The sequence below is a fragment of the Prinia subflava genome, chromosome 16, assembly GCF_021018805.1.
Source record: "Prinia subflava isolate CZ2003 ecotype Zambia chromosome 16, Cam_Psub_1.2, whole genome shotgun sequence".
Classification (NCBI taxonomy): Eukaryota; Metazoa; Chordata; class Aves; order Passeriformes; family Cisticolidae; genus Prinia; species Prinia subflava.
Genome location: NC_086262.1, coordinates 17,579,888 through 17,606,927, shown reverse-complemented (window position 1 = coordinate 17,606,927; position 27,040 = coordinate 17,579,888). Strand labels below are relative to the sequence as shown.

Here is a 27,040-nt window from a genome sequence, read left to right as displayed (position 1 = left end):
GCTAAATTAGCCTAGCAAGATTTATCCCATCTTTTAATTAATCATTACTAGAGAGGCTGTTGAAAGTCTTTGCATATTTTTGATTGGTCCTAGTGGGAAGAAATCAATTTTTAAACGGAAATTAATATAATATCTGCATGGCCTTCTTCAGTAATTTTTTTTTTGCTTAGCAATATTGTAGAGTTACAAACCATACATCATGTCCTGAGCTGCTCAGAATCAATTTCTTCATGGAGGAAAACCAGAAATGTGCTCCCTCACCACAGCAGAATATGAAGTGAGTGAAGCTGAGGGAGGGAAGAAAGGCAAAACACAGCCAAGCAAGTAAATCTTACAGACATAACCCATATCCATTTTTTCCTGATCAATGGAACTATGTAGGCATGTTCACAAAATTTAATTAAGTTCTGTTCTCCAAGAAATCTATGTGCAATGTTTCCCTGCAATTATTTATTTACTATCTGCCATGTAGCTTTTAGCTTTCCTCGGGAGAATGCTGCATTTCCGCTGCATTTCCATCAGCACAGGCGGCTTCCAAAGGGTTTGGGGGAGGGCTTGCTCTTCCCTCACTGGCTGTGGGTTGATTGTCCTCTTGCAAAGAAAATCTCTCAGTGTTTTTAGACACTTCAGTATCATGAGTCACAGAACCACGGATGGTTTGGGCTGGAAGGGACCTTAAAGCCCACCCAGTGCCTCCCCTGCCATGGGCAGGTGCTGGAAGGGCACAGCTGGGTGGCCCTGGAGCTTTTCTCCTCCAGGCTGGAGTTCTGATGGTGATTGTACCAAAGCCATGAGCAAAAGCAGGAGGAAGCCCAGGCTGCTCTGCTGCCAGCCGGGGATGCTGTGGGAGCCAGGGCTCCTGCCTGCTCACAGCCAGGCTTGGTTTGATCCCAAGTCTGTTGCTGGATCCACAGACTCCAGGCCTTGTGCTCCTGCCGTGCATTTGTCTGGACCTGGCACAGCATGGCACAGGCATTCCCAGGGACAGGAACAGTCCCATGACAGGAACAGAGCAGTCTCAGGCAGCCCTGAATCCCCTGGTTTATCTGCTGAACCAAAGAGGCTGTGGAGATGCTCAGGGAGAGGTGGGCAAATCTGTCATCCTCCCACACGAGCAGGGCCTGGCTGCCAACGTGCCACCTGCCTCGCTCCAGCCTGCGGGGACACGTGGGCTGCTGCAGGGAGGGGATGCAATCATTGACAGCTTCGAATGGATCAGCTCCAGGCCCTTGAGTTTCAGCACAGCAGAGATTATTTAGTCCTCTTAAACCCTGAAAACTTGTGTAAAGTGAACACTGATGATTCCTAGGAACCAGTCAAGGATTTTGACGATTTAGAAATGGAAGTAAGATAGAGCAGGGTTTGATCCTCCCCACCAGTGACCTCCACTAGATCTGGGACCTGGGCTTTCCCCAGCACTGGAGATGTCACTGAGTTGTGAAAACTCTTCCCACAGACCAAAATTAAATGATCTTTTCAATCCCTCTGCACGAAATGGCACCTCTTGACTTCTGCCTTCACCTACAGGACTCTACAGCAGCAGATTCTTTAATCAAGTCTTTACCAGTGAAAGCATTTTTATCAGCATCCTTATTTAAATATTCTTTGTCTACACAAGGGAAGGCATAGAAGGTTTCTGTCTGCAGAGTCTGCACTCAGGGAAGGGAATGATTTAATCCTCACGCAATACAAGTGCATTGACTTGAGAGAATAGAGGGTTTGTTCTCCTGAATGCTCACAAATTAATGAAATCAAGAATACCTGGAAACTGCTCTTGTCCCAGCTAGAGAGGAGAGGTTTTGCATCCTGGTGATTGTGGCTCTGCCAGGGAGAGTGAAGCCACCCGTGGGCTGCACGTGGGGCTGGCTTAAGCAGTGCCCAAGGGAACTTCCTCAGGCCAGGGTACAAAACCTCTCTAAGTACGAGGCTGCGGCTCAAGAGGCGCTGGCAGGACTGACACAAAGTCATGGTGTGCAGTGCTGGCAGGAGGGGTCAGGGAGAGCTCTGAAGGCAGGGGCAGGGCAGTGCCCATCCCCTGTGCTGGCCCTGCTGAGGCACCTCCAGGGCTGGGGACAGCTCTGGCCCTCCCGGCTGCAGCGTGCCCAGGGCAGGGAATGCAGCTGGGAAGGGGCTGGAGAATTCCTGGGGGAGCTGGAAAGGGGCTCAGCCTGAAGAAAAGGAGGCTCAAGGGGACCTTGTGGCTCTACAAAACTCCTGACAGGAGGGGACAGCCGGGGGGGATTTGGGATCTGCTCCAGGAACAGGGACAGGAGGAGAGGGAACGGCCTCAGGCTGGGCCAGGGGAGGCTCAGGGGGGACAGCAGCAGGAATTTCCCCATGGAAAGGGAGCTCAGGCCTTGGCACTGCCCAGGGAGGTTTGGAGTGCCCATCCCTGGAGTGTCCCAGGAAGGGCTGGAGGTGGCACTGGGTGCTCTGGGCAGGGACAGGGTGGGGATGGGCACACTGGGACTGGGTGGGCTGGGAGGGATTTCCAGCCTCAGTGATCCCGGGATTCCGGGACTCTGTGCCAGCGTGCCACGGTCAAACTCCTGAGACAGGAGGAGCCCAATCTCCAAGACGTTTTCAGCAGCATTTTTCCGACAGTGACCTCTCAAGGAAGCCCCACTGCACTGAACCAAAGCAGATGAAATACATTTCCTGTGTCACAATGAGAGACCTGCCACGGCAGCCTTCCCAATTAGCCAGCCCCAGGGGAGCACCCAGAGCCAGGGCAGAGCAGCACAAAGGCTGGGCCAGCTCTGCACTGGGGGAGCTGGTGCAGCTCTGCTGGCCTCAGCACTGCTCTGCCATTAACCCGAGCTCCTCAGAGCTGCTCTTTGCCTATAAATATAACATCAACAGGGAAGGGCATCAATAATATAATAAATGGCATTATTTATGCATAAAAATTATGTTACCACTGACCACCACTGGACCATTAATTCAGAAACAGAATTCCCTCTGCAATTCCACAGGAGGACAATGGTCATTTATTTTCCCCACAATTATGCTGCAACATCAAACCAAAGGAAAAAGCACCAGAGAGCCTCTGGAGGCCCAGTTCCCTGCACTGACTGATGGTCAGGAGAGAAAACCAAAGAAAACCAAAGCCAGCACACTTTTAGAACAAGCAGTAACTCCTCAAATTCCTTGTTATTGATTTTGGCACGTTAGAACAAGGGGGTTTGATATCTTCATGAGGCACCTCAGTGTTTCCCCTCCACTCACCTGCCACATGACAAAACACTGAGGCAATGCCACGTGAGAGAAAATTCCCTTCCAGTTGTATATGAAAGCCCCATCAAGAGTCTTGGTGGTAGATTTAGTGTAAGTGGTGGTCAAAAATCCCATTTTGATAGGAACATCAAAAAGCAGATTTGCCATAAGCCATGTTCACCTCCCTGCCTTGTGATCAGCCCCTGAGATCCTTCACGGGACCAGTGTGTGCTTGCTCACACCCGTGAAAGCTCTGAGCTGAGAGAAATCCAGTGACATTCCCTTTGCAGGAGCACAAACACTTTCCCAAGCTCTCTGGTGGTGTGGTCTTTCCTCACTCAAGCTTTGCTTGGAGTTTTTGGCTTTGAAAATATTTAAAGTGCAAAATTCAGTCAAAATCAGCATGTTCCACTGGGTTCTATTTCAGCCTGATTTAATTCTGCTGTAAAAATACACTCTGATTCAGTTTGATGGAAATTCAATCTGAAGTCCTGAAATGAGTCTCCTCCAAAATATGCAGAGAGGGTTTTTTTCCTCTAAACTTGACTTAGAGGCCCCGGCCAAAGGCTGAAGCCAGGAGGGCAGTGCTGGGTCTGTTCCCAGCTGCAGCCCCTGCTCAGATCCAGGGTGGGAGCATCCCTCAGACTGCTGCTCCCTCCAGACGGTTCTAGGAGCACTTCCCAAAGCTCAGGATCATCTCCTCCTTGGAATTTAGTGTTTGGGGATGTTGTATTCCCTCTTCAACATCACAGCAGCAGAATTTCCAGGATGGATTGCAAACCAGCATGGCCACAGTTCTCCTCACTTTGCTTGTGGTGGAGGAATTTTTTAGCTGCCCTAACAGCTAATCAATGAGCTCCTGGAAATCGTTAATCATGTCGTTAGGAGATTCAGAGGCAGTGCGGGAAATCTGTACCACAAGTGATGGATGAGCAGCTCCTGGATGGGAAGGGCCTGAGTGAGAGTCGATAGAGAGGGGTCACCAGGGTCACCCTCCAATTGACTAATTTACATTTACAGGCATTTCAACAAGGCTTGGACCAGCTACTGAAATGCAAAACGATTCTAACAGCTCCAGACTATTGGCTCTCCTTCAAACACCATCAGACAGCTGACTTAGCAAGCTACTTTGGGCAAACTAAGGAAAACAGCCCACCCAGGACTCTGCTGGGCATTCTCGATCTCATTTACTCAGCCCGTGCTAGCAGAGATAAAGCCAAGGGACAATCACTCCAAGGAATGTTGGTTCCAAGGAACATTTGTTCCAGAAGCCATAGAATTGTAGAATCAGGGAATGGTTTGGGTTGGAAGCCCTGTCACTCCACACCCTGGTAAAGAATCCCTCTCAGTGGGTCCAGACCAGCTGGGAAGGCCCCACTCACGTCCCTGAGCCTGGGAAAACGCCAGGCTCCTGCTCTGAGCCAGGAACATCACCTCAGGCCCTGAGCTTTTGTGTCACACCTGAGTCCTCCTGGATGAACCCAGGAGGAATCCCAGGGGTTCAGCACTTCCCAAACCATCTGAACACCGCCCTCCCTTACCCCAGCAGGTCTGCAGCTTGGGCTCCACTGCCCCTTAAGAACTGGGAGCTGCATTCGGAGGCCTGATATGGGCAGCAATGTTTGAGTGTATTCCAGAATTAACTAGAGTACGTCTGAAAGTGGCAGGGGAATCTCTGCCACAGGATTCCTGGGTCTGGCCAGCTTAGGCTGCATTACACCTCAGTGACTATTGAAGTGATTCCACCAAGCCTAAAGCACTTTAGTCTATCTTCTTCCTTCACAAAAAATACAAATTTGAGCAAGAAAGCTCAAAGAAAAAAGGATTCTTATTTCTGTGTGCACAGATGTAATTTAGATTTTGCTTCGTGTCCATATTTATTGTATGTTAGCCTTGAACTTGAAAAGCCGAAAAAAAAAAAGAGGAGAAACTGAGAAAATATTGTGGTTACAAGATTAAACAAATCCAGGATGGCTGGACAGAAAAAACCCAACCTGCTGCAAAGAAATGTTTGTCTGTGTGCACAATATGTTGCTGGTATTTCTTGAACGGCAAATCTCGGGTTGTGCTTTCTTATTTACACTCCTTCACTCTGATTCTGTTTTCCTGAGACCCACAGCTCCATTTCAGCAAACTCTGGAAAAGGCCAGACCTCACTGGGCTGAAGGAGCTGCAGAAAGGGGCTGGGGTTCCCCAGCCCAGGGTGACGGGGCCAGCCCCAGCCAGGACGGTGCCACCCCCGGCAGCAGGGCAGGCATTCCTGATGCCCACACCCCCTCCCTGGCACACATCTGCTTTCAGCTCAGCAAACCCTGCTCAGCTCCCAAACCGGGGCTGTGGGACCTCGTGTGCTGCTCCTGGCAAACAGCCAGCTCGAGGCTGCACTTTCAAATACATTGATTTTTTCCCCCTAAATGCCAGCCCTCCTTGGTTAATCCTTTAGTCATTATGGTCTTTTTCTGGATCACAGAGCAGCAGCAGCACTGCAAGTGCCACGGGCAGGCCGTGCTGGCCCTGTGGCAGCAGTGGTGGCTGGGGACAGAGAGGATGTGCCCACAGCGGTGCCCACGGCCAGCCCTGGCCCCACCCGGCCCCACGGGAGCAGTTCCAGTGCCCCTGGCACACCGTCCTCCTGGCAGCCTGGGGAGAGAGGGAAAACACAAACTGCAGGCCACAGCCCGCCCCACACGTCTGCAGGCAGTGCTGATTTATCTCCTCACCCACAAAGCCCCTTCCTTCCCCTAGAGTCAGGGACAGCGGGACAGAGGGACAGAGGGACAGAGGGACAGAGGGACAGAGGGACAAGGCTCTGCCTGGCTGCTGTGCCCTGCTGGGACAGAGGGGGTGCTTGGAGCAGGGGACAGATCTGGACAGAAACACTGCAGCCCATAAAGGTCACACCCACGGGGCCGGGGTAGCCACTGCCAGTGAGAGCTGGGCAGAGCCAGGCAGCACCCAAAGCCATCCTTGCTGCTTCCCCAGCTTTCTGTAGATTGTTAGAACGAACTCTGAGCCCTAAATCCAACCAACTCTTTTGTCAAGTTACGCTTTGCTTACTCACTGAGCAGCAGATTCTTGGCCTAATCTGACAATCCGATTTGACACAACTGGCTTCCAATAAATAACAGCATTTCTCATCTATGGAGCAACTCTAATCAACAACTCTACAGGTTTTTCAGTCTCCCCTGACAAACTGGGAGAACAAAAAAGCTCAGAGCAAGGTCCTCCAGCCATGAGGAGACTGACAGACCTGGCTGGCTGCAGCCCCACCACCTGCAGATGATCATCCTGGTGAGAGGGTTTGCTTTGGCAAGAGGGACCAGAGGCATCGATGATGACAATAATTACCTGGAAACAGAAACATCTCCTGTCAGCGGGGAAGAAGCTGCATTATTAATCGGATTAGACTTCATTTTGCTTGCTTTGGGGTCATTTTGATCTTCACTGATTTAAAACCAGACAGAAGCAGCTCCTGGATCATGTGACATTGGTTTAAAGAGAACTGGGTGATGTTGCTCTCCCACATCTTGCCCGTTTGACAGCACAGCTGTGGGTGTCACCGTGCAGAGACTGCTCCATTTTGTGAGTCAAATTGCTGCCACACAATGAATTTATGAGTCAGTGGTAGGCACATCACGATGGGATCCTTTAGCTCAGTCACACATGCACAGTGACAGGCCCCAGCTGGCTGCAGCAGTCCCAAATGGATCCTCTTGTGAAGCAGACACCAGGATTATCCCAGGGAATTGTATCCCATGGACAGGCATCGGGGAATATCGCCTGGCATTTTTCCTTCCTCCTGCACTCCCCTCGCAAGAGGAGTCATCTGTTTATCCCAGGACACTCTGAAGCCTACTTCACAATCATCCCTGCACATCAGCATCCTGCCTGCAGCTGCAAGGCACACCTGGCCAGCTCCTGCACAGAGCAAGGCGAGGGCCCAGCCTCCAGAGGGTTCCGGAGTGAGCGGAGCCAGCACAGGAGCAGCAGCATCATTCATCCACCTTTGGCTTCCAGAGCTACAGCACCAGGAACGTCTCACAGCTTCCTTTGCACATCTGCCTGGGCTGCTCCCTGTGTGCAGCTGTGCAAGGAAAGGCTCCACCAAATCAGAACAGCCACCCTGACTGCCAGCCCTTCTGAGAGAAGGGACACGGCTCCAGGGTGTTGGGGCAACAGCTGTGTGAGATGGGCTGACAGGCAGTTCTTGCCATGCCATGCCATGCCATGCCATGCCATGCCATGCCATGCCATGCCATGCCATGCCATGCCATGCCATGCCATGCCATGCCATGCCATGCCATGCCATGCCATGCCATGCCATGTCATGCCATGCCATGCCATGCCATGCTATGCCATGCCATGCCTGGCTGTGCCCCTGAGGTGCCAGCTGCCCCACAGGCACAGGCACACACATCCCGCTGTGTCACGGTGCTGCTGGCAGCAGCTCGGCCCTTCTCCCTTCCCGCCCTGCTGTTCTGCCCCTGACAGTCCCAGCAGCCACGTGCAGCGTGTGCCCCGGTGCTGGCAGAGCTGTGGGGCTGGAAGGAGGCAGGGTGCTGCTGTGGGTTAGGGTGGGGAGGAGCACGGCCCAGGAATGGGGCCAGGCTATGGAGGGCAGAGCCAGCCCGGCTGCTGTCACCGCCCCTGCCCCCAGCACCGTCACCAGATGTTCAAGTGCATGCTTTCAGTTCATCACATTATAAAGGCTGAAAACAGGTGAAAATGAAGACCCAAGCAGAAGCTGTTCACCTTCCTCAAAAATGAGAGTTTGGTGATGAGGTTTTACTTTAAGATCATTGAAGCAATAGTGGGGGAGAACCCACAAAATGGTTCTGGTCAGAAATACAGCCACAGCCAGTAGAAAATTTAAGGAAATCTCTTTGCTATAGCAGAAACTGGCAGGAAAGGAAATGCATGAGCAGCCCCTCAGCTCTCACCCCACCTCACCTCCTGCGAGCAGTGCCCCGTGCCCACCCCCGTGCCCACCCCAGCAGCTGTGTCACAGAACTGCTCAGAGTGGCTCCCCGGGCCCATCCCAGCCTGTCCCCAAGCCCTGCCATGCCCCGGCCCGTCTGGGGCTGCCTGGAGCCCGGCTGTGCCCCTGCTGTCCCCACGCCTGGCCGGGCTCTCTTCAGCAAACAGCTCCTGTGGCTGTGCCAGGCTCATCCTGCAGGCTCGTTCCGGGAAAGGCTCCCCTTGGGGAACACTCCCTGATCTCCACACAGCCCTAACAGCACCGAAATGGGCCCGGGGGGAGGAAAGGCCGTGCAATATTGATGGTGCAGTGCTTCAGCAGCACACGCTGTGCCCGTGTGAGAGCTGCCCAGCTCACACCCCCTCCAGTCCATCTCAGCCACTGTCAGATGGATTTGCACACAAAAAATGTTCTTTATCTTCATGCCAACCACAGGCGTTTACCTTCCCAGTGGTATCTGGAGCATACAATGTATTTGGTGTATTGAAACACCACTCTTTCCTGTATTCTTCCTTCTTTGCAACTAATCCTCCTTTTCCAGCTAGGAATATTTCCTCCAACAGGCCTTTCACAGGCGCTCCTGAGCAGCCCTGCACAGACCGCCTCTGCCTCTCCTCCCCAGCTGTGTTAGACACCTCCCAGGTCCAGGCCCATTAACCTGCTCACAGCAGCTTGATGGATTAATGCTCACACAGCCACAGTTGGCAGCACCTGAATAAATAGTTATGGCTAAGCAGCTGCAGAGATGCCATGTTCCACTGCAAAGCCAGATATCAATTTTATTGGTCCTCAAAGTTTCAGATGAAAAGGCTTTGGGACAATTGGAATGAAATTATTTCAGGAGATTTGGAGAGGGAATTGCTTTGCTCCAGGTGAATTCTGGAGCTGCTGTCAGGTGCATCAGCTGCAGCCAGCCCTGAGAGGAGGGCCAGGGAAGATCTGCAGCGGGAGCTCCATGGCAGCAGCAGCACCAGGCAGAACTGAACCACTCAGGCTGGGACAAGAAAGGGTCATCTGGCACCACAGCCATGGCTTTGGTTTTACCTGGGGAAGGACCCTCTGAAAAATCCACCTCTGAAACTGTATCAGTGTCAGAACCCCACAAAACTGATCAGATCCAAATCCAAAGCCTGCTGAACTGGATAGAAATTTTCCCAGGAACTCCAGCTGGATTTAACTGATGAGAGAAGATTTTGTGATACCTGCTATGGACTTTCATTCTCCAAAATTTCTATGGTACCTCTCCTCTTGGTCCCTACCCTGGCTGTAGTGATGTGGGAGAAGTGAGCAATCCCTGAAGGTAAAAGTTTGAGAAATATGAAAATCAGGACTCTGTGTTTGCTAATTCAGGGAAAACCTACGTTCATCCTCTCTTCAACTAGCAGAGACCACTCTGCCTATAAAGGACTTATATTTTTTCCTTATTTTAAATATAAATGCCAGCACAATTTGTTCTAATCCATTCCTTTACCTACATTAATTCTCCTCCTAGAACTTGTACAAGACACTGTAATTTCAAGCAGAAGCTTCTTAATAACACAAATCATCTATCCCTGTTGGAATATAAGCGGATCCATGACCTTAGAACTTATTTTGCTAAGAAATCCAGCTAGAAAACTAATTTTAAGTAAATCTACAGATGTCAAAAACCCAGATGGCTTTTCAGGATGCTAACCTAAGCTTCATTGCATAAGCAGATTAGGGCTGCCTGTTGAGCCCCACACAAGAGTGGATGGTGCTGAATCCATGGAATTACACACAAACTGTTCACTTCCTGATGCATCTTCCATCGAAAACTTTTGTCAGCTCCCCACGCCGGGAGCCTGCTCACTGTGAGTACCACACCCAGGGCAGCAGCTCTGAGTTATCCTCTGTCCCTCTGTCCCTTTATCCCTCTCTCCCAAGGCCACCGGCCAAGCGGCCCCTGGCTACACTGACGGACCGGGCAATTGTTCCATCCCTTATCCTCCTCAGATGGAAATGGAGGCAAACAGCCTCTCAAATGTTTCAGCGTAGCAGTTGTGGATGATTTTCTGGTACAGACTCCTCGGGCCCGGATTGCCCCGGTGTTACCATGGGTAACCAGCCTGTACCTGGGTATCAGCTCCGCGTTCATGAGCCCCGGAGCGCCCGCGGCTCAGCCCAGCGGAGCGGCGGCCCCGATGTGACTGCGGGAGGCAGGGACGCTCTTCTCCCGGGGAGGACACTCGCTTTTCCACGGCTGCGTTGTGTAACAAGGCCCGGCCCCTGCCCCGCTCTGCGCTGAGCCCTCATTCCAGAGCACAGCAGCTGCCTCCGAGAGGGCCCCGCTGAAACGCGGACAGAGGGCTGGAACTGAGTTTTCCCCTCCCTGCGAGGAAGCGTGTCAGGGCTGCTGACAGATGGCTCGGCTGCCTGCGCCTGACGATTATCAAGCCGCTATTACCTTTGCAAAGTGAACCCCAGTCGAAGGTTTTCTGTGATGAATTTCGCGGTGTTTGCACGCTCGGTTTGTGTCCCGGGAAGCGTGCAAGGCACTCGGGTGCCGACTGACAGTGCCAGAGGCACCGCGTCCTGCGGGCACAGGCGCGGCGCGTTCGGCAGTCTGTGCTGCCACCTAGCCAGGCCCGGCCCGCCGAGCTCAGCCCCGCTTGCCCTGCACGGCTCACAGGGAATGTGCCCCCGGAACTGGGCACGGCCCCAGCCCGCTCGGTCAGGGCAGGCAGCAGCCGCAGCCCGGCGCTCCCTGCCCCCGCGCCGCCGGTACTTACGGTAGAAGACATATTCGGTGTAGCTGGACCAGACCTTGTCGTCTGTGTACTGGTTGACGAAGGAAGCCGTCACCGAGGAGTTACAGGCCACCATGTGGAATCCACACTCGGACAACATGTCAAAAGCCCTCTCCAGGTGCTTGAACTTGAGATAAAACCTGGAGGTGTACCTTTCTGGAGCCCTGTCCGGGTCTCTGCTTTCATTCAAACTTTCTCCAAAAACCTCTTTGACCAAAGAAATCCTTCCACAAACCAAAATCCTTGGGACTCTCCTGAATTTGGCATCTGCTTGGCTCTCCCTGCCAATAGTGCACGAGCCCCGGTAGCCGATGGTGATGAATCCCCACTTGCGGTCCGGTGGCAGGAGCGACGAGGGGGGGCAGATCCTGGTGTCACTGCCCTGGGACACCTCTTCATAGTCACTGTGGCAATAATCGTCAGGGCTTTGCTTGTTGTCGTCGGGAGTCAGGAGCTTCACCAAGTCCGGGAGCTGGAAGTACTCAGCCTCCCTCTTGAGCCTTCCCTTCTCTGGGAAGTGGTCAGGCAGAACCACCTGCTTGTCCCTGAGAAAGTCCAGAATATAGCGGAAAAGGAAACCATCTCTGTCGATGAAGAATCTTCCCTTGGAGTCCTTGGCCAGATCGTTGGCTGTGTCTCTCTTTGGGGTGAACATTTTCCAGAGCAGGGAGTGGGGGGTGCCAACCAAGGTGGAGTGGCGAGTGAAGTAAACCTGGCCGCCCACGTTGAGCTCCACCACCTCGGGGAAGGAGTGCAGCCCCGTGCCCTGCTCCCGAGCAGGAAGGTAAGTCCTGCAGTTGCCACTTAGAGCCATTGCAGCTTAGACTGGAAATCAGCAGCACGGAGAAACAGGACTATCAATCACATCAGAGGGTAGAACAAGGCCCCCAATAGTAAGGAGAAATAAGGGGGAAAGGAGAAGCGAGGAAAAAAAATAGCCAAAAGGATTGTTTAAAAGAAAAATCTGAATTGTCCATGGGTGACAGTGTGGCAGAAGTGGTTTATACACTGAGCCACGGAGGCTGGAGAGCTATCACCTCATGACATGCAATCACATCATCAGATCTTCCAACAAAGCCGTCAAAATCAAGGTCAAGCCAAACCTATGGTCATTCACAGGTCTGTGAAAAGGGAAAACAAAACAAGGCACAAATTACTCTTCTAAGCATCACAGCTGCTGCAACAGAGAAAAGCAGAGCAGTTTGTAGAGCCAAGCTAAATCTGCTAAATAGGTCTCTTTTTTTGGCAACTTCTACACTTCTATTTCACAAGTATTCATCAATGAAAGGGCTACATATGACTCCACTGTTTAAAAGAAACTGTATACTTCATCTTTAAAGAAACATCTAAATTAGACATGCACACGAGGGAACAAGAACGGGGAGTCTTACCTTGATGACAATCAATGCATAGCTCTTGTAAAGAAAACCAAAATGTCAAGACACTCAGAACACACATACAGGCACACAGGGTCCGGGTAGTGTGAATCCGATCCCAGCAAGGGACAGCAAAGGCAAGAGAAGTGCTCTTAGTAGCATCCACGGAGGTCTCAAGTGTTAAACCGAGTCACAGGGAAGTTAACCGTGGCGGGTGACGAGGAAACCAGTACATACAGCACGGCGGAGGAAAACGAATAAATAAATAAATAAATAAATAAATAAATAAATCGATCCCGAGTGGATGCGCTGGGCTAGGGGAGCGGGAGGGCAGCAGGGGCGCGTCCGCCAGCCCCGATGACTTGCAGAAAGCCCGCAGCCTGCGCTAGGCACTGCCGGGCTCCGGCGGCTCCCGCGGCGGCAGCGCGGCCGGCGGCTCCCCCATGGCCCGCCGGGACCGCCGGCACCGCCGGGGCCGCCCCGCGCTGCCTCCGCTCCGCCCCGCTGCGCGCTCCGGGCCCCGCTCAGCGGCGCGGGGTCGGCAGCGAGGAGGGCGATGCCGATTGCATCATCTTAAAGGAGTCGGGCCGGGATGGGCGCCCGCGTCCCGCGCCCGCACCGGCACCGAGAGCGCCGCGGGCGGGCACAGCCGGGCACCGCCGGACACGGCCACAGCTAGGCACAGCCGGACACGGCCACAGCCGGGCACAGCGGCAGCACCGCGGGCAGCGGCAGCACCGCGGACAGCGCCGGTCACCGCCGCGCCGGGTCCGCGGCCGGCGGGGCCGGGCGGCGCTGCCGCTCGCCGGTCACCGCTCGAGTTGCGCTGCAGTCCCTCCCGCTCCGTCCCCTCGGCCGGCAGCGCCCGTCCCCTGCCCGCCCGCAACGTGCCTGTCCCGGCTCCGCGGGGTCCCCGCCGGCGATGCGGGCGCGCAGCGCGGCGCTCCCGGGACGCGGGGCAGCCGGGCGGGACCGGGATTCGCTCCCGCTGCCGCCGCTCCTCATCTCCCCGGAGCCGGCAGGGAGGGGACCCGCCGCGGGGCGCGGGAGGGAGGAGGAGGGACCGGGGGCGGCTCCGGCTGTGCGGAGGACTCGCTTTACTTGTGGCTCTCTTAACGGGGGGAGCCTCGGGCGCTCCGGCACCGCCACCTCGTGTCCGTCCCCACTGCTCGGCCCGGGCGCTGCGGGCACGGAGAGCGGAGCCGGCACCCCGCCGGCAGCCAAAGCCCAGCAGAGGAGCTGAGGGAGCGGCTTCCCCCACAGCCCACACCGCCGGTCACCCGCGGGAACGCGGCAGCACAGCCCTGTGCCCGCCCAGACCACTTCTGGGCAAAAAGACTCTACTCGGAACGATAAACGCATGAGAAAAGAAAGCCTTCTACTCAAACGTTGACCAAAAGCTTTGGAGTGAAGCCTGTGTGTGATGGAGCCACTACGCAGGGATAGATTTTGCTGACTGCACTTAAATTCACAGATTCACAGAATATTCTGAGTTGGAAAGGTCAAGGATCACGGAGTCCAGTTCTTCAGTAAATGGCCCACATGAGGACTGAATCCACAGCCCTGGTGTGTGAGCACCATGCTCTGACCAGCTGAGGCTGCACATATTTCAGTGAGATCCCTCTGAAAACATGGCCATAATTTAATACAAAATAGCCAAAAAGAATAATTTTCAAGGCTAAGACATAAAATCATTATTTGTGTACCTACAGGGTTTCAAATTAAATCTGAGACCTGAACAGTTAATCAAACCCTTGATTTTTACCTTAATTCGATAATCCTGAAGCAACTGCTGCACTCCTTAACAGAGTCTGTCTCTCACTTCAGGATCCTCATTTTCAAACTGGCAGAATCTGGTGCTGCTACAGGGCGTGCTGGTTGTGCCTCAGAGAAAAGGCCAAGTCCTGTGTCCTGCCCTTGTGGCTCTGCAGAGCAGCTGAAGCAGTGCAGGTCAAGTGTTCCGTAACCCCTGCACAGAGGATGTAAAGGTGGGATGTGAGATCATGTTCACTGAAATGTCTTCATTACTTTTTTAAGAGCCTGGTGCAGTCTGTGCAGACAGGATTTAACATCTGCACGACCAGCCAGAGGGAATGGCAGCTGCCTCTGGGAGTGACAGTGCTGTCCCTGCTCAAGGCAGGGAGAATTGCATCAGCCTTTGCTAATACTCCAGTTGCCCATGCCAGTTCATATGCTGCGATCTAATTAAAACCCATTTTTGTAAAGGCAGGGGTACCATGTTGGCAGGGCTGGAAGAAGCATTCCCTCTCCCCAGTAAGAACCAATGGTGTTCAAACCAGAATGGGAGTGTTTGTGATGTCCTGGTGAGAACAGCCCGAGGCCCGGGCCAGGACAGCACAGCGGGTGGGGTGTGCAGCATGTGCAGGATGTGCAGGAGGTGCAGCATGTGCAGGAGGTGCAGGAGGGGCAGCATGTGCAGGAGGTGCAGGAGGGGCAGCATGTGCAGCATGTGCAGGATGTGCAGCATGTGCAGGATGTGCAGGAGGTGCAGCATGTGCAGGAGGTGCAGGAGGGGCAGCATGTGCAGCATGTGCAGGATGTGCAGCATGTGGAGGATGTGCAGGAGGTGCAGGATGTGCAGCATGCCCAGCATGTGCAGGATGTGCAGCATGTGGAGGATGTGCAGGAGGTGCAGGATGTGCAGCATGCCCAGCATGTGCAGGATGTGCAGCACGCCCAGCATGTGCAGGATGTGCAGCATGTGCAGGAGGCGCAGCATGTGCAGGATGTGCAGCATGTGCAGGATGTGCAGCATGTGCAGCATGTGCAGTGCTCAGTGAACGGGGGACAGCAGTTATCCACACCTGGGACTCCTGACAAGCTCTGCCGAGCACCGGGCACGGATTCCGTGTGATTAGCAGGGACAGACAGCTCTAAGCTCGAAGTATTTTTGAAACATTATCATCAGAATTGCCCTTTGAAAAGAACAAAAACCTTAGAATTTTAATCACAACAGCTTTAGAAATGCATCTGCACTTTTCAAATAATAATGAAAGCAATTCAGCACCTGCTTTTTTTTCTTTACATGGGACATTCCAATCATTTCACCATAAGACAATTTCCTTTGATGAAATGACTTCAGTAGTAAAAGCATCATGTAATGCTCCCCAGCTAAATACAAGCCCTGGGCCAAATCCATCAGAATGCAGCCTGAGAGAGTGAAACTTTAAAATCTGGGCCAAATACATGGTGACCTAAATGTGAAATATGTGTCAGGACCACACCAAGGAGCAACTACAGTTCTGATGGAAGAGAAAAGCAGCATCCATCAAAGGGAGGAGGATGAAGCACTTCTCACTTCTGACAGATGCCTTCATAACGTTCAGCATAGCCAGGGGAAAATTTAGCCTAAAGTGTTTAATGTTCCAGAAGTCCCAGCATAGCTGTGCTGTAAGCCAACCCATGAATGCTGTGACACCATTCGCAGGTTTGAGGTCATTCCTTATGACAAAGTGCTAAACTGGCATTTCAGGAAATCATGGAACATTTGACTTCATCAAATTTGGTGGGTGTTAGAAACAGGTGTCCAAAAAGCAGCAGCAATGAGTGCTAGAAAGGAAGGGCAGGGTTACCTGGGCTGGAGTAGCAGTGTGTGTGTGTGTGTGTATCACCTCCCATCTCCAGAGGAAACACAGGCTGGAAATTCGAATCAAGCCACCCACACATAGTGAGAAACATGGAAGCTGTTTATCAGCAACAACACAAGAGCTCTGAGGTGCCTGGAGAAGGAGCAATTGAATGTAGCAGAAACTGAAGTAGTAATTCTGAGGAAAAAATATATCCAAGTTGGATTTTGGACAGAAGACTCCACCTAAAAAGCCACAGGAGAACTTTCATCGCCCTGTGTGATCTTTACACTCAATACTTAAAATAAGAAGGAAGAAAGAAGAACAGCACTTCCAGTTCCAGGCTTGCACTTTGATTCAGGAACAACTACAAGGTACCACCTAAGGATCCTTCAGCCCTGTTGCCCGTAACGTTCTGTGCCTCTCAGCAGGCTCCTGTCCAAGGCTGAGCCCAGGCAATGTTTCCCAGGGCAGAACTCCATCAAGCCAGCAAGAGGAGGGCAGTTTCTGAGAATGGTGGCATGGCAGAGGAATAAGGAAATGTCTGGCAATGCCCATCATGAGGGCCAGTGGTTTCCCTGAGAGGCAGAAACCGTGTCCTGCACTGGTGCTCCCAGACCAGACTGCCAATCCAGCCTCAACCCAGGGAACAGGGCCTGGGAGGAACCAGTCCCAGAGTCCTGCGAGTTCCAGCCCTCTCACCCAGCCACCTCCCCAGCAGGGCTGTATCCCTCTCATCGCTCAGCTTCAGAGACTCAGCTCCCTGCAAGGGAAGCCAGGCAGGAAGAAGCGATGCCGAGCTAAATCAGAGATTATCCCCTGATCCTGCAGTGTGAATTACACACAGTGAAATTTTCATCTGCTCAAATCCAGCAGTACGTGCGAATGGGAAGCCCTAACAAATCTTTCACTTTGAAGAAAAAGCATCAAGCAACAGTAAATGGCTGAGTGTCCCTGAGAAAGGATCTTTCAGCAAAGAGTGTGAGTGCCATGAAGGCGGGTTTATTCACAGAGTCAAGCATTACACAGATTTGCCCTTGATCTTTTATTCATAACTCAAGTGCATAATGTATTTTCATCCCAAACAAGCAAAGGGGAAGAGCAGCTTTCCCAGCTGCTCAGGATGTGAGCACAGGCTGGGAGCAAGGCTCAAATGGAGACACGACATTTGTGTATCACACAGAGAGGGTCACAGCTCCTGCACAGGAGACCCTTTGCTCCTTCTGGAGAACACCAAACCCACAGCACACGCACAGCACAAGGTCTGAGCCTTCCAAAAGCTGACAGTACGAGGGAATCATGTTCCAGTGATCTCCACATCAATCACTGCACATCAGAGAACATTCTGGAGGATAATTGATATATGTGTGCTGACAACTCCTTTGCAATTCCATGGCCGCTGTTCAACAAAGCAATCTGCTACACAAGCAGCCCTGACCCTGCAAGGGAGCTTGTGTGGGCAGGCAGAGACTTCATGGGCACACCAGCAACCGAGATTAAAATCAAACAAAAATCATGTTTTCAATCTGCAAGGCACTTCCTTCCTCCCTCCCTTTCAGGTTCTGCCATAGCAAGGCCTATTTCAGCAGACATCTTTCTCCTCTCCCTTTCCCCATCCTCCCATTCCTCCAAAGTTCTTTGAATAATACTTTTATTCTCAGTCTGATTTAAATTATCCTGTTATCAACACTGATGTAATGATAGTGTGTTTTTTAATACCCCAGCTAAAACAAAGCTTTGGTAACATTATCATGACACCAGCACTGTGTAACCCAGGTATTAAGTGAGTACTGTTATGAGTACTTTTACTCTTCCCAGGTTGGAGCCATTTCAGGGTCTCTTGCAACCCCGAATTCCCTGTCCAGGTGGTGTGAATGGGGTGAGTTTTAAGGTCCTTTCCACCCCAAAGCAGTGTGGGATTCTGGCACTGTGTGATAGCCTGCAGTGCAGCTGGAGCTGGTGCACAGGGACGGTGTTTGGTGCCTCCCCAGGCTGCAGGTCCTGGCAGTCCACGGGCTGCCCTTCCCAACCCATCAGGAAGGAGCTGTGCAGCTGCAGAGCCTGCCCTCCCCTTGAGCCCAGGGCTGTGGCAGAGCACCCCCTGCCCCGAGGGCTGGGAATCATCCTACATGTGATTCCCTACAGCAGTGCTGAGATGCCTGGTGCAGGGAGAGCTCATTAATGAGAGCTCGACCTAAGCCACCAGGAAATTCTAATAATCTAAGCAAACCCAAACAGATTTCTCAGCAAAGAGCCTTTCCCCAGCAGATCCCAATTACACAGCCCAGTGCCTGGGATTTGGATCTCATTTCCCTGCCCAGTGAGCTGCAGCGAGTCACACAGCTCAGCCAAGGGGCACTAAGCCTTCAGATGCAGCCCGCACACTGTGCAGGTCTTGCATGAAAGCTGGCATCTCCTCAGCCTTCAAACACTAATTTTCCTGTAGTGTAAATTTGCGTGAAGCAGCTTACGGCACAGTTAGTGATCTCTGTTATCCATGGCTGTAGTTCTCCACTGTTGCTCCATTCAGCTCCACAAAGTGCCACATTTCCCAGGCGCCTGTTCTCGGCAGTACCACGGACTCTGCACCATCACATCTGCTTTGCAGGTCAGGCTTGGAACAGGGCTGCAATTTAAACACAGCCATTTCACCAGCAGAATATTACATATACAAGTTTGTAACAAAATGACTGTAACTGTGTCCTGAGCCAAAATGAATTTTGAAAAAAGGAAAAACATACACAAACTTAAACCAGGAATGTGGCCTGTGGAATCTCGTGTGCCCCCACAGCTGGTGCTCGGCTCTGGGAGGCTGCCAGAGCTCAGAGTACATCACACAGGGGATACAAACTGGTTCTGCTGCAGTTCTGAACCTCCTCACCACTGAAGGGTGCTTCAGCGAGGTTCAGACAAGGACAAAGCAGCGGTCCCGACTCAGCTCGTTCGGAAGTCTCAGCTACACTTCCTCAGCCTGACTGTCACCTCAAAGCCAGCCAAGCGTGGTGGCTCCTCCTTGTGCTCAGCTCCGGGACATGAGAGAGTTAATATAAACAAGTTCTAATTAACAGGCTTCTAAAGGCTGCTAAAATCCTTTTCCCCAGCCCTGGGGATAAACAGTGAGTGACACTAAAAACAGCTTCTTCTCATGAGAGTCTTCACAGTGCCAGTCATGTTTTCCTCAATCCCCCCGTATTCCCAGGCCCTGCAGCGTACTTGGGCGGGGTGGGCAAACAGCCGGGGGGTAATAAAGACAAGAAGATTCACAGCTCTAGCAAAGCTTTCCTGTGGCCACAGGAAAATATTTTTTGTGGACTTATGAAAGGGAGCGAAGGGGCTTCACCGGGGCCATACCGACCCCCTGTGGCTAAGCCTGGCCTCGAAGGAGGGCGGGGCTGAGGGAGCGGCTGTGGAGGGCCGGACTGAGGGAGGGACAGGGCTGAGGCAGGGCAGGACTGAGGGAGGGACAGGGCTGAGGAAGGGCAGGGCTGAGGGAGGGCAGGACTGAGGGAGGGAGAGGGCTGAGGGAGGGCAGGACTGAGGGAGGGACAGGAATGAGGAGGGGCTGAGGGAGAGCCGGGGCCGGGGCGTGGCCAGGACCAGGGCGTGGCAGGGGCGTGGCAGGGGCGTGGCCGGGGCCGGGGTGTGGCCAGGGAGGGGCCAGGACGGGTCTGTGCCGTCCCGCGCATGCGCGAAGCGGCGCGCGCTGGCCCGGAAGTGGAGGCGCGGCCGTGACACGTCGCAGGGGCCGCGGCGGCGGGAGCGGGGCCGGGCCGGGGCCGGAGGTAAGGCCGGGACCCCGCGGAGGGAGCGGCCGGGAGCAGGGGCAGGGACCGCCCGGGGAACGGGGAAGGGGCGGAGCGGCGGCCGGGCCCCCGGCACAGCGAGAGATCCCGGGGCCGCGGCGGGGCCGAGCGGCAGCAGAGGCAGCGGGCGGCCTCGGGAGCGGTCGGGACCCGCCTCGGGAGCCGCGGGCCGCCTCGGGAGCAGTCGGGACCCGCTCGCTGTTCTCTTGCAGAGGGGGCGATGTCCGGGTTCGACGGCTTCAACACCGAGTTCTTCCAGACCAGTTACAGCATCGAGGACCAGGCGCAGCCCTACGACTACAGCGGGCAGCCGTACAGCAAGTAACTCGTGGGGCCTGCCCGGGGTCGCGGCATCCCGGGGCTCGGGGTGGGGGGACCCCAAATCTTAGCCCGTCCCCCCCTGCCATGGCAGGGACACCTCCCACTGTCCCAGGCTGCTCCAGCCCCAGTGCCCAGCCTGGCCTGGGACACTGCCAGGGATGCAGGGGCAGCCCCAGCTGCTCTGGGCACCTGTGCCAGGGCCTGCCCACCCTCCCAGGGAACAATTCCTGCCCAATCTCCCATCCAGCCCTGCCCTCTGGCAGGGGAAAGCCATTCTCCTTGTCCTGGCACTCCAGGCCCATGTTCCAAAGTCCCTTGCAGCTCTCCTCTAGGCTCCCTTAGGATACTTCTGGGACAGCCTGTGTCTCCAGGAAAGGTTTGGTGTTTCAGCCAACTGCTGGTTTCAGGAAATGAGTCCCGCTTGCTCTGTTTGATGGAGAGCTGAACTCACTGTCTGTAAATGAGATCCAAAGGAATCTTGTGTTGAATTCTATGCCTGGTAGATTTCAGAGCAAGTGTTAGAAGATTGAAGGACAAGTTATATGAATGATTTTAATTATATGAGTGATCTGCATGTCCTTGGGAGAAGAAATACTGTTCCTCTGCAGCTCCATCTCCAGTCACTCACTTGAGAACTAGAAATTAGTGTCACCTAAGTGAGCCTGCAATGTCCTGGTGAGTCCCAGGCTGCAGCAGGGAGGTGTGGTGGGTGTTCCTGGGCCAGGGGGGATCCTGGCAGCCCTGTGTGAACATCCAGCCTCAGGCTGAGGGCTGTGGTCCCTCCGTGTGATCCCTGAGATGGATGGAGCAGGTCAGTGCCATTTGTGACCCGAACAGGATCACGGGGCACTGCTGACACGAGGAGTTCTGCATTTTCCCTCTCTCTGTTCCCATAGTTAATGATTTTGGAAATGTTTATGGAAATCTCTGTGGTTAGACTTGGGATAGATTAGTGGCAAGAATACCTGAAGGGTTTGTTTAGGGCAGAGGTGGCTTTGATTGGGGCTTTTTGTGGAGGACCCCTGGGACCACGTCATGGGACATTTTAGGACAGAAGGAGGGGTTTGCTGTGATGCACTGACTGGAACAGGCTTTGCCTTGCAGGAGGTGTTTCAGCAGCAGCTCTGGCTGTCTCTAACGTGGGGTTGTGCTTTGCAGGCCCTATGGAGGCTACGAGTACCCCCAGCAGGGAGCCTTTGTGCCCCCTGACATGATGCAGCAGCAGCCCTACACGGGGCAGATCTTCCAGCCCACGCAGGGCTACACTCCAGCCTCGGCACAGTCCTTCTACGGGAGCAGCTTCGAGGATGAGCCTCCGCTATTACAAGGTATAACGTGGCTGTGGCCTGAATCCAGAACTCCTCCTAGTTTGGGGCTAGGCTGGGAGCAGTGTGTGGATTCCCTGCTGCTGGGAGTGCTCAGTGTGTTTGAAACTCTCATGGATCTTTTTTTAACCTGTGTTTTGGCATGTGAAATCCTTTCTCTTGTGCGAACTCCTGCAGTTGGAAATTTGCTTTCTTGCTTCACACCAGCTGCTGTGTGGCAGATTAAATCAGTTAACTGGGAGACCTGACTTGGTGACAAAACACTTAATATTCCTCTTGTTGCAAATAATAAATGCCCACTTCTGTAAAGTAAGTGTTTGCAGGTCCTTTGAGTTGATTCTCGGTTAGAACGGAAATGTTTCATAGCTAGCAAGGAATGCTAAACACAGGAAGTGCCTGTGTGGAGTAGAGCCTGTGCAGGGTGCCAGGCTGGATATTCAGCTAAGTCTGCCTTGCTGGGATCAGTTTCCAGCTTATTTCTGATATTTTTCAGTTCCAAAGTGAATAAACCCTCACTGTTACTGGATGGAGAGACAGGCATCTGTCACGCCTGTCACCACGCATGATACCTTCCACCTCCTGGACTTTTTTATTAAAAATAATACTTTACTTACATGAATAAAGCAGGAGCAGGGAACTGGGCTGAAGGGCCCTCTGTGAACCCAGAACTCTGTGCTTGGGCACTTCCCTGGTCCTTCAGAAACCACCTGGGCACTTCCCAGCACCTGAGACCCAGAATGTGTGGGGGAAAGAGGGGAGGGCTCAAATCCGGGTGCCCATCTGGATCTGGGGGAGATGGGAAGTGGAGAAGTAGGGAAGACAAAGGGTGGAGCAAGTGGGGCAGCCAGGAAGGGAAGAAATGAAATCCATGTTGTGTTCACTTGCAGAATTGGGGATCAATTTCGACCACATCTGGCAGAAAACACTAACGGTGCTGCACCCCCTGAAGGTGGCCGATGGCAACATCATGAACGAGACGGACCTGGCCGGGCCCATGGTCTTCTGCCTGGCCTTTGGGGCCACCCTGCTGCTGGTGAGGCCCTGCCAGGGGGCTGCTGGGCACGGGGTGCTGGCAGGACCTGCAGGGTTACTGGAGCTCTGGGCAGGGAGCCAGCAGAGCTCATCCTTTTCAGGCAGGGTCCTAAGTGGGACGGGACCCCCAGGGATGGTCAGAGTCCCTCAGCCTGCACAGGACAAAACCTGTGTGTGCAGGGACTGGGCCTCTCCCACTGGTGGGATGGATGAGCTCTGGCACATCGGGTGGGACTTGAGGGTCAGGTCACTCCAGAGCAAGGCTGCTCTCACACTCTGTATTGCTCAATGGGCCTGGCACTGCTGGAGCCTGGTCACTTTTTCTAACTGAGCTTAATTCGAACAAGACTGCTTTAATGACTTGTGAGTGTCAGTGATGAGATGGCAGCAAACAGTGTTCCCTGGCAGTGAAAGCTTCAGGGGTTTTCATCTCTTTTAGCTTTGAATGCTTCAGGCACTGCTTTTCATTTCTGCCTGAAATTTCACGTTGCTGTGACAGTTAAAACACACTTTGGTACCAAGGGGACTTCAAGCCTACTTTAATAAATAACTTCCATTTCTGGAAAGTAGGCCAGTCAAATTAATGAACATGTTTATAATGGATACGTTTGAATTTTCTTTTCCTAAAAATTTATTTCTCCTGTGTACATTTTAAAAAACTCCATGGAATGTGGTGAGAGGAAGTGGGCTGAGCCTGGCACAGAGGGCACAGCAGGTGGGATTGTTTCCTGTGCTGCTTGGAAAGGGGGAGAGCTGGCTCTGAGCACATCCAGTTTGGACCTTGTTGGAGGGGGACACCACGGACAGCCCCGAGCCCTGCAGGGATGCCTTGGGCAGGTGCTGGAAGGGAAGCATCAGTCTCAGCCTGGGAAAACCAGGAGATGACCTGAACACATGGACATAACCCACACGTACTTCTCTGTGCCTGTGAACAGGCAAAGTTTGTGTTTGGCCTTTTGAAGGCTCCCTCAGCTAATCCCAAATTCACACCCAGTGCTTGCCAGCTCAGCCTCAGCTGCTCCTGGGATTTTTTTATAATTTTCCTTGTGCCATAACTTCATGCATTCTACCACAAATTAAAGCACTTCAGCTCTGAGTTTGAAGAAGTTCCTGAATAATAGTTTTGTTGTCTTTACACACCAGTTCTGTAAAGATCATTATTGCAAGTAATCAGTTAGCATGAGAAGTCCTTGATTAAACCCTGAACAGTTCCTGGGCTGAGGTCAGAGAACAGCAATCAGATCAGAACCTCTTCATTAAGATCCACAGTCAGGAGGAATTCCAGGCTCCTGGAGCGTGAGGTGTCCTGGGGCTCTGGGGGGAAGCATTCCCTGTGGGGTGGGAGTGAGGGGGCTGGGGGACAGTGCCTGTGCCCACCCCTGCTGTGTTGCAGGGTGGGTGGATCTGCTCCCAGTCCCACCCTGACCCCCACCCTGACCCCTGTGCCCCGCAGGCTGGCAAGATCCAGTTCGGGTACGTGTACGGCATCAGCGCCATCGGCTGCCTGGGCATGTTCTGCCTGCTGAACCTGATGAGCATGACCGGCGTGTCCTTCGGCTGCGTGGCCAGCGTGCTGGGCTACTGCCTGCTGCCCATGATCCTGCTCTCCTCCCTGGCCGTCGTCTGCTCGCTGCAGTGAGTGCTGCCCTGCACCTCCCCAGGCGGGCACGGAGCCCTCGGCAGGGATTCCCACATCCAGGCTGGGAGCTGGGTGTCATTTGAGTGTGACAGGAGTCTTTAGTAAGGGAAGAATTAATTATCAATGGCTTCGGGTGTTCGCTGGGGGAAAGGAGGGTGAATCCTGGCTTTACCTCTGAGTCGATTAACAGCTTTTGAATACATAAACTCCAAGAGCAGTCTCAGGTTTGTTTTCAGCCAGCTCTGAATCTGACAGGTCTCCGCACCACTAAAGTCTAAAAGCAATTATTACTGAATATGCAAATTAGGATTTTACAAATACAAGAAAGTGAGGATGATTCCTCTTGGCTCTGTGACTTTAGGGACTGAAAAGAAACAGCTTGCCACAGTTCTTTTACTCACTGCTTTGAAATTTCATGTGCACAGAGTTCATTTTGAGGGGTCTTTCTGCCATCATAAATGGGTGATAGTGTTCTAAAATTGTGGAATCCCAGAATGGTTTGGATTGGAAAAGCCCCAGCCCCACTCCCTGCCATGGCAGGGACCTTCCCCTGTCCCAGGCTGCTCCAAGCCCTGTCCAGCCTGGCCTTGGGCACTGCCAGGGATCCAGGGGCAGCCACAGCTGCTCTGGGCACCCTGTGCCAGTGCTTTTAGTGGAAATATTTCATTTAATGCCAAATGCTGCAATTCATCCCAACGTGCACAAGCTGTTGGATGAGTCCAGGTGTGACTTGTGCAGGTGGATACACACAGGGCTCACAGGGATTCTCCTTTCTGCCTTTCCAGGGGGATGCTGGGGATTATTCTCACGGCTGGAATTATCGGCTGGTGCAGCTTTTCCGCTTCCAAGATCTTTATCTCTGCCTTAGCCATGGAGGGCCAGCAGCTGCTGGTGGCCTACCCCTGCGCGCTGCTCTACGGAGTCTTCGCCCTCATCTCCGTCTTCTGAGCAGACTCTGGGGCCCCGGGGGGCCAAAAGGAAAAGCCCAGCTTGGAACATGGACTTGGACCAGAAACAGCTGCAAACAACTGTCTCGTGTTGCTATCATGAAACCTAGACCTGTGTGAATCACCTGGAACAATGGAAAATGTCTCGTGTTCACTTTTTTAGGACTTTGGATACTGTTTTCAATGACCTGGGGAGTCCAGAGCTTTAATACGTGTTCATGCTTATCAAGTTCCTGTGATTTCTTTCCCATTCCTAGATCTTTAGAGAAAGCAACTTTCAGTTGTTTATTTGAGAGTTGTGATTTTTGTTCGTTTTGTTTTGTTTTGTAGGGGAGGGCGAAGGGTTGCAGTTATAAATTGGTAGATTTTTATCCAAAACAGTTAAAGGAGCTGCTGTGGATTTGGGGGACTTTGGATAAATCTGCAGGAAAGAAGAACCTGCTTCCTGACCCCTCTCACCAAAAATGCACAAATGAACAAAAGTAATTAGAGTATTTCCTGTATTTTAACCAATATCCTCCTAAGCTCTCCAGTCTCAGTTATTTGTTCATTTGCTGTGAGAGTATTTCAGGATTTAAGATACTTAAACTATGAAGTAGAAAACAGATGCTTAAAAGTGAAAGGGATCTGTAATTCTGTCACACTTGAAACATGACCACACTGGGTGTCTGTAGCTTTATGTTTTTGGGGTTCTGAAGGACGTGGCAGAGGTTCCTTCCCTCATGGTGCACATTCTGCTGGATGAAGAGGAATCTCTCTCGCAGTACTTCCAAGGAAAACACCATTTGGAAAACGTTATGCTTGTCAGTATTGTAGTTATTGTAAAATAATTTAAGGCATATTGATTAAATTTTCCTTAAATTTTGAAAAAGGTGTTAGATTTTCCTAATCTTTATTTTTGATGTTCATTTACTAAAATAGAAACTTTCATGTTGAAACAAAATCACGTTTAAAATTGAATTCATTGGGTGGATTTGGTGTTTGCATTGGTGAGTGAAGAGCAGGAGGGAGCCCCTGTCCTGTGTCTGTGCAGATCAATGGCATTGATTGCCAGTGAGCCTAATTAAACACAGTTCTAGGACATCGAGCTCCCTCAGCTGCTTGAGCAAGTCAGGTTCTAACACTCTAATATTGTACTTTGGGAAAGCTAATTCAGATTATCCTGCACTTATTCCAGAGGAGAAGTTCTTACAGCTCTGCAGTGATTCCATAGGTACCTTCCGGGGTGATTGCCTGGAGATTAAAATATTATAAATAATGTTTTCTTTCACCACAGCATGAGCAAACTTCAGTGCACAGGAAAAACAACTCAGTGTTGCCCTGGCAACAGAGCTCCTGAGTTTGGAGAAACCATAGGAAAAGGGATTTATTTAGATTTAAATGCTCACAGAGTCAGCAGTGGAGGACACTGCACGTTCTACTCCAGCAGTGAGGGTTGACCCGGGAGTTTCCAGGAGCATTTTGTGTTCCTCAAAGCAGAATTTAGCAGTTTGTAATTGAATTTGTAAGTGGTCTCTGGGGAGCAGAGAGAAGCAGATGAGAGCAGGAGGTCAAACACTTGACTTCATGGAGGACTTGATAAAAACCAGTGTTATGTCTAGAGTGGTTGTCTTAAATATCCCAAACTTTAGGTACAGTAATTAATGTGATTGCATTGACTCCTCATTGCCTTTCCAAAATCAATCCCATCGATTCTCTGTAATGAAGTTTTGTCCTAGTTCTGGCTTCAATTTTAGTTACATTTCAGATGATTCAATCTCCCCATGCTGTAGAATGTCAGGATTGGAGGCTGCAGTTCTGTGCTCCCACATCTGCCTTTCACAATTAGTGGGACTTTTCTTTCCACGTCTGAACTGCCCCCAGTCTGCCCCACCCCTGTCCCTGGGTTCCAGATGGAGTGCCAGCACCACTTCATCCTGCCTCGGCTCTTTTTGTGCTGCTCACCTTAAAGCACTCAAACAAATGCTGGAGTTGCTTTTCCAAACCCACTTTTGCTATTCCCCCAATCTCGAAGTCGTGTCCTGCCCTGCAGGAGTTGTGAGTTGCCT

General features: G+C 52.4%; 2 protein-coding genes across 2 annotated transcripts in view; one reads left to right on the top strand and one right to left on the bottom strand.

The window, feature by feature from the left end:
- Positions 1–12,071, bottom strand: part of KCTD16 (potassium channel tetramerization domain containing 16) — a 51,513-nt gene extending 39,442 nt beyond the window's left edge. Inside the window, exon 1 of the mRNA XM_063413532.1 lies at positions 10,945–12,071. Coding sequence (XP_063269602.1) covers positions 10,945–11,776 — 832 coding nt within the window. The 5' untranslated portion in view covers positions 11,777–12,071. The remainder of the gene's footprint in view (positions 1–10,944) is intronic.
- Positions 12,072–19,555: 7,484 nt separating this feature from the next.
- On the top strand, positions 19,556–25,935 carry YIPF5 (Yip1 domain family member 5). Its single transcript, XM_063413533.1, has 6 exons — positions 19,556–19,707; positions 19,941–20,049; positions 21,208–21,377; positions 22,262–22,407; positions 23,860–24,041; positions 24,831–25,935. The coding sequence occupies exons 2-6, from the start codon at positions 19,949–19,951 to the stop codon at positions 24,991–24,993; spliced, it is 762 nt and encodes a 253-aa protein (XP_063269603.1). The 5' UTR covers positions 19,556–19,707; positions 19,941–19,948; the 3' UTR covers positions 24,994–25,935.
- The last annotated feature ends 1,105 nt before the right edge of the window (positions 25,936–27,040 follow it).